The sequence below is a fragment of the Rhopalosiphum maidis genome, chromosome 1, assembly GCF_003676215.2.
Source record: "Rhopalosiphum maidis isolate BTI-1 chromosome 1, ASM367621v3, whole genome shotgun sequence".
Classification (NCBI taxonomy): domain Eukaryota; kingdom Metazoa; phylum Arthropoda; class Insecta; order Hemiptera; family Aphididae; genus Rhopalosiphum; species Rhopalosiphum maidis.
Genome location: NC_040877.1, coordinates 2,731,613 through 2,744,408, shown reverse-complemented (window position 1 = coordinate 2,744,408; position 12,796 = coordinate 2,731,613). Strand labels below are relative to the sequence as shown.

At 30.5% G+C, this 12,796-nt stretch overlaps 1 protein-coding gene across 2 annotated transcripts in view; it reads right to left on the bottom strand.

The window, feature by feature from the left end:
- LOC113549744 overlaps window positions 1-12,796 on the bottom strand; it is a 98,764-nt gene that overhangs the window by 13,142 nt on the left and 72,826 nt on the right. For both annotated transcript variants that reach the window (XM_026951206.1, XM_026951212.1), the window contains exon 2: window positions 1,448-1,721. In XM_026951206.1, the coding sequence (XP_026807007.1) occupies window positions 1,448-1,505 (58 nt within the window). In that variant the 5' untranslated portion in view covers window positions 1,506-1,721. The remainder of the gene's footprint in view (window positions 1-1,447; window positions 1,722-12,796) is intronic.

Sequence of the window (12,796 nt, the reverse complement as noted above, 5' to 3'; positions counted from 1 at the left end):
TGCTAATTACATTACTTTGCATTTAAAATGATACACTAATGTTGTGTTAGTATTCATTTAGAAACTATTGTAAAATCTTAATTCTGTTGATTCAGCATTTATGATGTACAACGATTAGTAAAAGAGATTAATCAATCTTATAAAGAGAAAAATGATACATTAATTATTGGGCGTGTAAATAAATGAAACTGAATAATAATTAGTCATCGACATTATCATATTAAAAATATTTGAATATGAAAAGTATCAGATTATATAATATACGAGAACAAATACCTAAGTAACAATAAATAAATAAATATATGTTTATATAAATTTATGCTTATAATTTAAACAGCAGTCAAATCATAAATAATTTAATAATATTTGTAAATATAAAAATGTAATAACTGGCTTAGCTTGTTAACAAAATTAATTATTTTTTACATACAATTTAATGTCGTTGTATATGATTTTGGTTCAAAACGTATAATATAAATATTAATTTATTTAATAGCCACTTAATTATAATTAATAGCTCTATAAGTTTAATATAATGATTAAGATGTAAATAATCAAATCTTAAGTATTATCTCTCTATGGAATATTTTAAATAAAACACTGATATAAACTTTAATTTTAACAACAATTTGTAATGTAAAACATTAACTTTACAATTATACTTTTTCTAAATGTACCTACACGTTTAAGAATTTTAAATTTAATATCAACATTTATGAGTTTTTTTTTAAAAGAAGCCCCATTATATAAAATTAATAATAATAATAATGCATTTTAATATTAAAAATTATATAGGTATCATCATGAATAATAAATGGTTATTAATTTTCACAGCTTCTTGTAAATAATTTGTGTTTACAATTATTTTTAGTAGTACATCTTTACTTTATGTAATGAAAATCATGATAACTATTATTAAATTATTTTACCGTTGTTCACACAATCAAAGAGAAAAATACTAATTAAAATATTTTTTATTATTTTTATAAACGTCACATTATAATATATTATGTAACTTTTAGGTATTTTTATTTTATAATAAGCCAATATACAAAAAAAAAAATGGTCTATCTTGATACTTTGTGTGGTAATATTCTCCGAAGGACTATTTTTACAACCGAGTACCCTCAACCTGATTTTAACTACCAGTACTATAGTCGAGTTTTTGAAAGCCCAACTCGTCCTATAATTCCTATAAAATACTTTACTTCTTATTTTTACATAGTTATAACCTATAACTGTCACATATAGGTAAAAATGAAATTAATATATAAATTAATTTCCAATAATTAACTTGTATGCTTTATATTATAATAAAATATCATAAAGACTAGTTGATAAACTAAATGAAGTGTCACAATAATATAACCACTCGTATTAAACCATATGAAACAATTATTTTGAAATTGGTTTGGGGAAGCTTCGAGTATATTAAATGTTCACTCACTTTTCACCAGTAGTAATACAAAGCACAGCGAAAACGTTTTCATCTCGGCAAATATCATTTTGACGGGCACGGACAACTGAATTTCACGTGTCTATATTTTTATTTTTTGTTTATCAACTCTTGTCAACAGTGAAACGAGGTGTATGATAATATATACCACTAGGTGTTGATTGGGTCTATATAAGTGTGTTTCGGATGCTTTTCAGTGTTGCAGTCTTCGCCTGCAAGAAGTCATTTCAACAAGCCAACTGGCAGTGGATATATGCACGAAAATCTGAAACAAAAGACAATAAAATATGAAATTATAATAATACGTGAATTACTACTAGTATATTATATTACATTATATTATGAATCACAGAAATACTACAGATTTTTACTTTTTAACATCAAGAAACCCACGTAATAGATGTACACCAACCATAATATTGTTTCAAATTATTCATTTTTTATTTATATATATTTTATATTTAGTTTATGTCAGAATATTATTCAATACAATATATTATAATATAAATTATAAAAAGGTACTAAGAATTTTTAATTTTTAAATTATTTTAACCTATAATTTAAACTTTATAGTCTGAAGCAGAATATTTTTCTAATCTTGTTGATCTACGAAATATAATATCGACGATATCGAACTTAATTTTTTTTTTATTATTATTATTATTTGTAAACATTTAAAGTATGTATGAGCATGTGTCATGCAATCAATTTATCTCTGTGCCTATAATATAAGTGCCCTTAACATTTGTAGACGATTGGCACGAGTATATAATAAACTATATTTTATACGCTACAGAGTATAGAACGGCTATATAAAATGAGACAATATAATGATATATTCAACATTTTCATATAAACGAGTTTTTCGAGCGAAAATCTAATAGGGTGTCGCTCTCTGGCCAGAGGCGTATATGTAGTGTGTGTGTGTACATATATATATATATATAAATAAAGAGAGAAAAAGAGAGACAATGTATGTATATGTATAGTTTGAATAGCTGGGCGGAATGAAGAAGATATTTCCTGGGAAATTTAAAAAAAATGTATATAGGTACCAACATATAATAATATCGCTTCGGTATTTTTTCCACTCTTCCGAGTAAAGTAAAGCGCTTTTTTTTTATGTATCGCATGTAATACCACTACCACTGCCACTATAATACCACTTCTCTACCACTACTAACACTACCATACGTGTTCTACGTGCACGCGCTTAGATGTACGTGTGTGCGCGTGCATACATATATATATTCAGTGAAAATTATCGACGTCAGACCCGAAACGGACCTATCGAAAAACGGAACGACGGCGGGCACGCGAAACCCTCGTGGCTGATGTACCGTGAACGCGTGCATACGTTTAACACCGTCGGATTTGATCCCCCCCACACCCCATTCCATCCATACTGAACTACCCCACTTCCATACGCGAGTACACCGATCTGGCGTATACGAATACATGTACACGCGAAAGTAGATCCTAACAAAGGCACTTTATTAGTTTCCGGGTGCGCGGGTTTTGCGGGTGTGTGCGAACAAGCGAGCGTTTCTATATATTGTGCGCTGATCGTATTTTCCCTAAAGACATATAAGCGGGTCGGCAGCGAACGCGGGTGGACCGTGGAAATACGACGTAGGGTCGATGGCGAAATTGGCATTTTTGTTGTTTTTTTCACCACCCCCTCAAACCCACCACCGCCACGAACATTTCTTCCCCAGACGCGATTTTTTTTTTTACGGAGTACACGTTCGCTCGCTTTCAATTTGCAGTAAATCCGAGTGCGACGGACGTTATTTACACACGCGCGTTGCTTAAAACGGCCACGGGATAACAACGCATACGACCGTATGCCCCCTTGAACGGACGCTTTAATCCTCGAAGCCGGAACGTTTATATATTATTATAACAACGTCATACGCGCGCATCATTCCGGTTCGGCGCATTTAAAAGTTTTAATAATTCACACGATATTATACATTGTATTATACGCACGAGTGTGTTATGTGCATTAACGTTTAACTATATTAATAAAATATAATGTTTGTGTGTGTGTGTGGTGTGTGCGTAGGTGTATGTAAGCGATTCACGGCCTAATCTATTGCACTCAGTGTTCTAAAATTTGGTAAATAGATAGGTAATCCTGTACGTGAATATATACTCCTTGAAAACATTATTTTGAAAAGGGTCTTGCACAGGGATTTATTGGCTAACGAAGAAAATAAAAATGGTTATTATAATTAGATATCGTTTTAAGTGTTGGGTTAGGTTATGTCTATTTTATATTTAGCTAAAACCACTCAAATAAATAATATCTTAAAAACATGCATAATAGTTTTGTATAGTTTAAGTTACAATACATCTACGGACATGTGTCACGAGCTACGCTGTAATTTCATGTATACATTATTTCTCATCGAATAGGTAAACCACGGGAAGTGGGTAGCTGGCGATTGAAATATTCCAAATTAGTAATGGTCATGCTTTCTGTCATGTTTTCTATCGAGCTCAAGTTTATGCGCATGACTGTTGACGGGTTTGGAAGGCCTGACACAATAACTATTGCCCAAACATGTTTTTTATAAATCGCACTTACTCTACCATTAACTGTGTAATGACAGACATAAAATAAACAATTTCAATTTTGAATTGATACTCTCATAAAATAAAGTGAATATTTTTCGTTTGACTATTACAGTTACCATCTATAATCTATATTCTGTGTGATACAAGTTTTCCACGAAGCCATCATGTAACTCAGCCGAGGTCTAATAGCCGTTTGATTGAAAAACTTATAACAAGCATTGTAACCAACGAAACAAAAATAATTTGGTCTAGGTTGCAGAATATTAAGTTGAAGTATAAAGTTTTTATATCAATTGTGTAATTAAATTGTAATAAAATAATTGTTTTACACGATTATCAGGATGTTTTATTAGGGATATACGATTATAAAATGTTACAATTTATGTAAAAGATTATTTTACATTTTACGCAATAAATTAATGGCATTGATGTTCACAATAATATAAAACGAATACGGGATTCATAGATTTTACATGTACCTCTGTATACGGGTTGATTGCATGTAAAATAATTTTTCCACTTGCCTGCAAACACAATATTTGAAAATCGATAGCTTTAAACTTTGAAATATCCAATGCGCAACGAATTTTAACCGTTGGTTTATGTGATTAAACCTAAACGAAAAATGATAAAGTTTAATTTTAAATTAATAACTTTCCAATTAATAATTAATTTATATTTTGAGATGATGGGAGTTTCGGAATGAGTGACGTAATAGGTAAGTGAGGAAACCTCCTTATTATAATGTATTGCCTTTCATGATGTAGGTAGAAAGTGCGATATTCTAAGACACACTGCTAATTATTAGTACAGTTTAAACAGTTGTATAAACACTATAAACATCCGTTATAAACGAAATCAAATAGTATAAACTTGATAGTTACTAGTTTTTTTTTATTTGACGAGTAAATATTGTTTTTTTTTTTTTTTATCACATATAAGTCTGACTCAACCACTTTCTGCTAATATCAACGACAAAATAATATAGGATTTCTAAAACATTTCAATGGACTAACATTATATAACGTTACTTGTATACTAGTAATATATTATATTTTATACGTATTCGATCATCTTGATTTGTTCAAACAACAACATTAACTCTACGATTGCAATACACTGGTATTACACTATACACAAACGGTCGTTTTAATATGTTGATATCGATCCGCAATATTGCTGATAGTTTACGTTTACCGAGATGTTCTATATAAATAATATGTTAGTGTAATATTCGTGTTGGAATGTTATTCGACAAAGATAAAATAAAAAATAAACATAAACCAAATCGATCTTTGCGTTTCAATTCGAATTAAATCGATCTCTGCGTTTCAATTCGAATTCTATTGTTTACAAAAGCTTTTATTAAAAGGTACAACGATGAAAAATGTATCCAATTGATGTCTCCAGGAAAAAAAATACATTGTGACTGTTGCAAAAAACCTATCCTCTGTTTACGGTTCCATTGTAAAAAATCCACAACACGTCGGCAAAAGAATGATTTCGACGAACGTTGATTTGTGAAGCTCGTCACGAAAATGTTAATAAAATTGAAATAAAAAAGTATCCTCGCTTAATTGATAATGAATATTGATGAAAATGTTTTCTCGGAATCTGTCACCACCGTGACGTCTCTGGCCGGGATATCTATTCATACATATTATATTTAAAACGTAATAGTAAGCACGCTCTGTACACTTTAATTTAGAAACGTTTCGGGAGCCATTTTAAAATTTGTAGTACTGCCATTATTATGTTGAGGTTTATTATTTAGTAAAATATAAATCTGTGTATTTTACAATAGTCAGTCAATCATTGTATATATAGCCATAATACGCGCATAATATATTACAATTATTAAAGTCTATAGTAGCTTGTGGATTTTTCTGTATAAATGTTGAGCAATAATCTATTAACGGTTATTTTAACTCAGTTTTGCGTTCGAAAAAAAAATAAAAACACCAAAGACCAAATACTGGAAACCGACAGATGAAATTTATCACCGATCGGCCAACATTATTAATACATAATAATATACTGGTTCCGTACGTTCAGAAAAAAGGACACATACACGGTCGATTACTTACGTCACGTTGGGCCTAAAAATCCTGAAAAATTGGTCAACAACAATAATAACGACAGCAACGACGAGTCAAATGGAAATCGGTAATAATATATAATAGTAAAATTCATGTTAACACTGACGATAAAATCGATTTACGGTCGTAAATTATACGCGGATTACGCGTAACAGGTGGTCCCGGTCGCGGCGTCCAGTAATAGTTTCGATAAAATTTCCGATTTTATTAGTTTTTAAATTACACACACACACCCAATGTAGGCATGGCACATACATGTTATATTATATATATATATTATCTATATGCATAACTGCGTTTTTCTGTCGTTTTCTCGTCCCTTAAAAGCAGCCTACTGTTGTTGTTTTTAACAACTCACTTTCACCGACCATCATGCAACCACACGTGTAGTAAAATTCGAAAACTAATATATAAAAATCGTGAAATTGCGCTTACTATCGGATTTTAACATAATAATATAATAAACGATAATAAAATGATAATAATTTATGGATTTTATTTTCGTTATCTCTTAGTGGTTTGGCTGTGCCAGTTTTCGGTGGGGAAACACTACTGCATACAATTTATTAATTTATAATTCACTCACGAGGTCATATACCTATCTGTAATTAACGAGACAAGAAAACGTATACAAAAAATAAATAAATAACAATAATCACTACTATATATTTTGTGTTTTATACTATTGAATCACGCGTATCAACAATTTCACAAATGTATATAAAAATGCAGTACTGCGTATTTAGACCTAACAAAGAGGCTTATAAGTTATCACGAACCATGATAAAACACATCAACATATATTTTTTTACAATATTATCATAAAGTTCATCTTTTTTACGGTAACAATTAATTTTCCTCTTTAAAACTATAGCCTTTCCAATTCTTTAAATATATTTTTTTCGAAGAACTTAACTGAAATTGCCTATATAAAACCCCTTTAAAATCGATCTTATCCTTATCAACAGTATTAATGTATTACAGTATTATCGTTACATAATAATATATTTTACAATATTTTATCATAGGGAATATTTTAGATTTTTAATTTTCGTAATCAAAATCAGTAAAATACAGAATCTCTTCAAACAACTCTGATATTTATGTATCGAACGTAAAACAAATGCGTTTTTTTATTAATAACATTTTTTTTATAAAGTCATAGTTTGTATGAGCGTAGCGAAATATAAAATTGAAAGTACAGCTATGTAGTATAACATACTATAGAATAAATATACCCTGCGAAAGTTGTGGTCCGTTTCTCCACTCGCCACGTATACTATATATTAAACACAATATGACATTATTCAGAATAAATTATTGAATCGTTAAACTACAATCGTAATAATAACAGCGATATATTATCGTGTTGAACAATAATTCGCGTGGATCCGCATCGCTGCAAATAAATTAAACCGTCGTGATGCAAAAGCAAATATTATATTATATACCCGCAACGACCGTTATTGTCACATGCGCCTGTAAAGATGACGAATAATAATTATTCACTATTATTGTATATTTTATAACAATATCGTTACTATGATAATGTTTGCAACGGAATCCTTTGGCTGAAACTGTGCCATCACGAGTTTATTGGTAGAATTATATTGGTTTACTGGTATCATGTTTCGACCGCTGTTTTCCATTGCGACATGCATTTGTACATGTCGTTATATTAGTGTATTATACTATTTTATAATATATTATGCCTATAACACATACGGATTTGAAGTAAATTGAATCCTTGATCTATGATCCAAACACCTCACGCTTTTATTAAATACATCAAGTATTATATTATTTACATACAAACGCTTTAATCGAGTTGAACGTGTCGATTACTAAATGGCCTCTTTTATAGTACGGTGACTGGTAAGTAGGTAATTTATTATTTATATAAAATATTAGATCGTCGACGCCAGCCGGGGCTGCTCGTCATTTTATCGACATTATATTATGTATATATTTCAAACTTCTAAAATCAAATTTTAAAGTAATTTATTACTTATAAATTATAATATTATATCGTTATTATTGGAATCACGCGTGATCACTATGTATATAAGTATGACGTATTCGATATTCGCCATAATTTTATTACAAATTAAATTCTTACCCTACTGGATATTAAATTTGATGCTTTCATTTTGTACATGACCAATACGAACATTAATCGTAGGGTATAGTTGACTGAAACCAAAAACGCACAAACAAATTACGTACTTACTGGTATATGGCCATCGAATACTCGTAAAACTAATCAAATGACAATATTGTGACTTGGCGGTTTGACAATATCAATATCAAAGCGGAGGTTGACCGAAGTCACCACCAACCAACACCGTTCGATGATAACCCAGGACTCAGGAGAGAAGAGTACCACAATAATAATTATAGTTACTACTCCGTCTAGCATAATATAACAATATAATGCTGCGATATTATAAATTCGTTAGTCGTACCCGAAATACGAAGCATACACAGTGCACAGTACGTCACTATACACAATATTATATATATATTGTACTATATTGCGTCTTTGTGCTGCACAATGGGACCCGTTGCACAATTGAATGATAATAATATTATTATTATTATTGTTACTTGAGAGAATACCCACGTCAATCTACGGCACCGACTTCAGTGTTTATCCGTTTGAATTGAGATAACATATTTTTGGAAGATTCCCGCTACCGTAGTCCGGCTCGTCGTCGTCCAGACGCGATATCGTTACGCAATATAATGTTATTATACAATACGGAGATCGGGAGATGCATGGTTACCATGGTTGCTCGTTACAATAGTAACACATTATTATTGCCGCCTCCGGATTGAACATACCTACTAAGACGCTGCTCAAAGTCCGTCATTTGTCGGTTTCCGCCGAATCTACTATGTCTATGTATATACTGCGGTCGGATTATTACAACGTGCAAATATTATGATTATTATACATACTAATATATATATATATATATATATATATATACAAGTTATATGTTTCAATTCCTTCGAATGCGATGGTCATGCATAAAACGGCTAATATTGCAATAATATACTCTTTAGCTCCGCCGTTAGTGCTGTTTCAGCAACCGTCATTCATGTTGATATTAATTCAGTCTAATTCACGCTAACGTTAAATAATATATAACTATTATAATAAGGTCAGGATTTAAATGCAAATCGCATTACTTTTTGCTTGATCCAGGACACTGCATTCCAAATAGGTACGTAATACGTTCCATACATAACTTAAACTTCAAAGAAAAAACTTCTTTTTTTATTTTATAAATTTCAACTAATTTTATTTGGTTTTAATATATATTAATTTTATGAACCTTCAGTAAATAAATAAATAAGGTAAACAAAAATATTTTATCTAGAAATATTATTTTCACAATATTTGCTTCAGTAGTTTTTATTTTTTTGATATTTGCATTCATATAAAATGTTCTCTATTTATAAATACGATAACGCCCTCATACAATATCTATATCGATTATCAGATTTTGTACCTTTTAGGACTCAAGCAAATTCAGTTAAAGTTACATCGCAATTACGTTTATTTCGAGTATACTGTAATTTATTGTGTATGCTTAAATTCGGTATTTTGTCATTGTATTATTGGTGATATGGTCAAGATAAAAAAGTGTTAAAAGTTCCAAAAGTTATTTAACAGTTGTTTTCTTCTAGTTTGTATGCCTGTAAAAACAATTTGAATTATTTTAAGGCCATTATAAAGACAATTTTAGTTATTTTTTTAAGAATTTGTCGTTACTTATTAAGGCATTGAAATCGGGCCATTAAATATATATTATATTAATTATTATTTCTATTGCTGCATTTATAGGACCCTTGAGTTCGTTTATTTTGTCGGATTAAATCTAATGCTTTGCCACCAAGTGAACAACGACTATTATGCCTACGATGAGATAAACACACTCACGTGCGTCTTGGTACCCGTGAGACAAAGACGGTAAGCCAGCTACAAGCAATAGGTAATTTATTTATACGGCTAATAATAATAATAATTAATAGAGGCATTTATCTATAAAAGAGTGTATGATATAACGATAAAGTCAAAACATGATACCGTGATTTTGCTTTTTTAATTTTTACACGCGTAATCGTAGTCACATGAAAAATAATATGCAAAAATTATTAAACAGTTTATTGCACATTCGGTTGAATATCCGCGAAACTTACGAGGTGAAAATAATTATAATTACACTGCCGACCACGGGATGGTTAAATTCGCATGATATCATATATTAAAATATTATTATTGTTATGTGTGCGCATCGGTCATTTCCGTTTTGCACACGTAATTTGACTGTGATCCAAAAAATGCCTGCCAAAGACCCAACCCAACGTGCGAACATCTTATAATAATATTAGGTATCCTACTATAGAATTATCGAAGCAAATCGTACATAATATATTATTATTGTTGTGTCCATTTATTTTATCCTGAAATCGACGGCGACGAGATTTTAATATAGTCACGGTCCCGCACGCGTCTCGAATCCGTAATCCGAAGAGTTCAATAATATCACAATATAGGTATAATAACATTATATTATTATTATTTCGCGATACCGTCGTCGTCGTCGTTGACATTCGCGTGCAATCGCGGACACTGACCTCCGGGTCGTTGCGATCGGTTGACGGTCACACACTCACATTATTCTTATGAAATGTATATTATTATTGTACGCCCAATCCACGTAGGTTACGATACGATTTTAGTAAAATAATCATGTGTTGTCAATGATCGTCTCGAAATGCCGTTGCAGTCGATCAAAACTATGACTGCTGCAGCTACATTGCAGACCAAACGACAAAATCGCAAGTTTTCATCGGTGGTTGTTGAGGGGGTACGGAGGAGAGAGAAATGTTTTTTGCGATTTTTCTTAGCACGATAATAATTTATTATACACGGTGTATAATATAATAAGATAATCTTTACTACGCATTTTAGAATTACTACGGGAGCGACGCCGCCGCATTATATCAGCGCGTTTATACGCGACCGAAATAATCGCAGCAAATTAAGCACGAAAATATTTATCGCTGCCGATACGGAGAAAGTTCGCAGTCGAGTTTTCAGATAATATTTCACTTGGGAGTAAGAAGTATAATAACAATAATAATATATTTGGCCGAGTGTTTCGGCGACGGTTATTTATACACTTTTTTTCGTCTAAATCGCGTATAAGACTATTGGTATGCGCACAGTTTGTGTACCACGCAGCTTTCCAAAACTTCCATTTAATTAATAAAGTTGCGAATATCTTGTTATTTATATACTTATTATAATAGGTGATACATTCCGTGAATGTCATAAAATATTTAATTAAAATCCACTGAAATGCATAAAAAACAACATATAAAAAAATCATTGATTAGTGGATAATAATATCATCGTAATTTGTGTTATTTATTGTTTAAACAATTATGAAAATAAAAATACATTATTTGAAGCATAATTATTTTAATTAATCATCAGAGTATTTGAGTAGAACTTATTTAGACGTAAGCCCACAATAAAAAATATAATTGTATAAATAACATTATTGCAAACCAAATGACGCAAACATTACAAATTGTGCTTAATTTTTCTAATATTTCATACAAATATACAGGCTGTGATAGAGTACTTGAGTATTGACTTAAGTGTGTTGTATTATCTAAGTATATATACAATCTAAATTGTTGATTAAATTGACAACCAAAAATGCATTGAAGAATAATACGCTAATTACAAAAAAACAAACATCCTTAGAATAAAATATCAAAATGTAAATAATATATAAAAATATATTTCGTAGGTATTTATGTTTAAAGCTCATATTGTCCAGAAAAAAGTGGGTTAAATTTTTCGCTTTATTTCTTCGGGATTGAAAAAAAAACAAGGAACGAGTGTCGTTTAATAACGAAGGAGGTTGAAAAACCCACGTATATATAGAGGTTTCTAAGAAGGGTTTTCTCGGTGATCAAAATATAAAAAGCTCGAATTGAAATATTTATACTATCAAGCGTTTCCCATAACACCTGTCACAGTTCACGAGTGAGGGGATATTTTGTGTTCTGTGATCGCGCGTGGCTGAATGTGAATGGTTTCAAAAGACGATGTGATATGACCAGCGAATTGAACACCGGCAAATGCAAACACAAAAAGCGTAAGGAAATGTCTCGGTGGAAAATTCTCCAGAAACGAGTGGTACTTATAAACGACTGTGCCAATACACTTTTTGTTTGATTGGTTTTATTTGATAGCTGTCAAATGTAGCATTCGACTGAATTTCGCATCAGTAAACTGAAAAATATTACTGTAAAAATATATTTTAATACAGGAAAAAAATAAGAATTATTCAATAGAATGTGATTGCTATAATATTTTATAGTTTTTCCTAATAAGTACTGTTATTATTAACACAAGGAACATAATAAATGCATTTCTATTCAGTGTAATCCATATATAATTACAATAGTTATTTTAGTTGTTTCCAAATTTTCAATAATTTGTTAAACTAAAAAGCTTATAATTTTTTAATACCTACTGTATAATATTATATACCTACACACACACACCTGATAAAAATTAAAAAGAAATATAACTAAATAATTTTAAGAAGTATACACGAATGCGTAA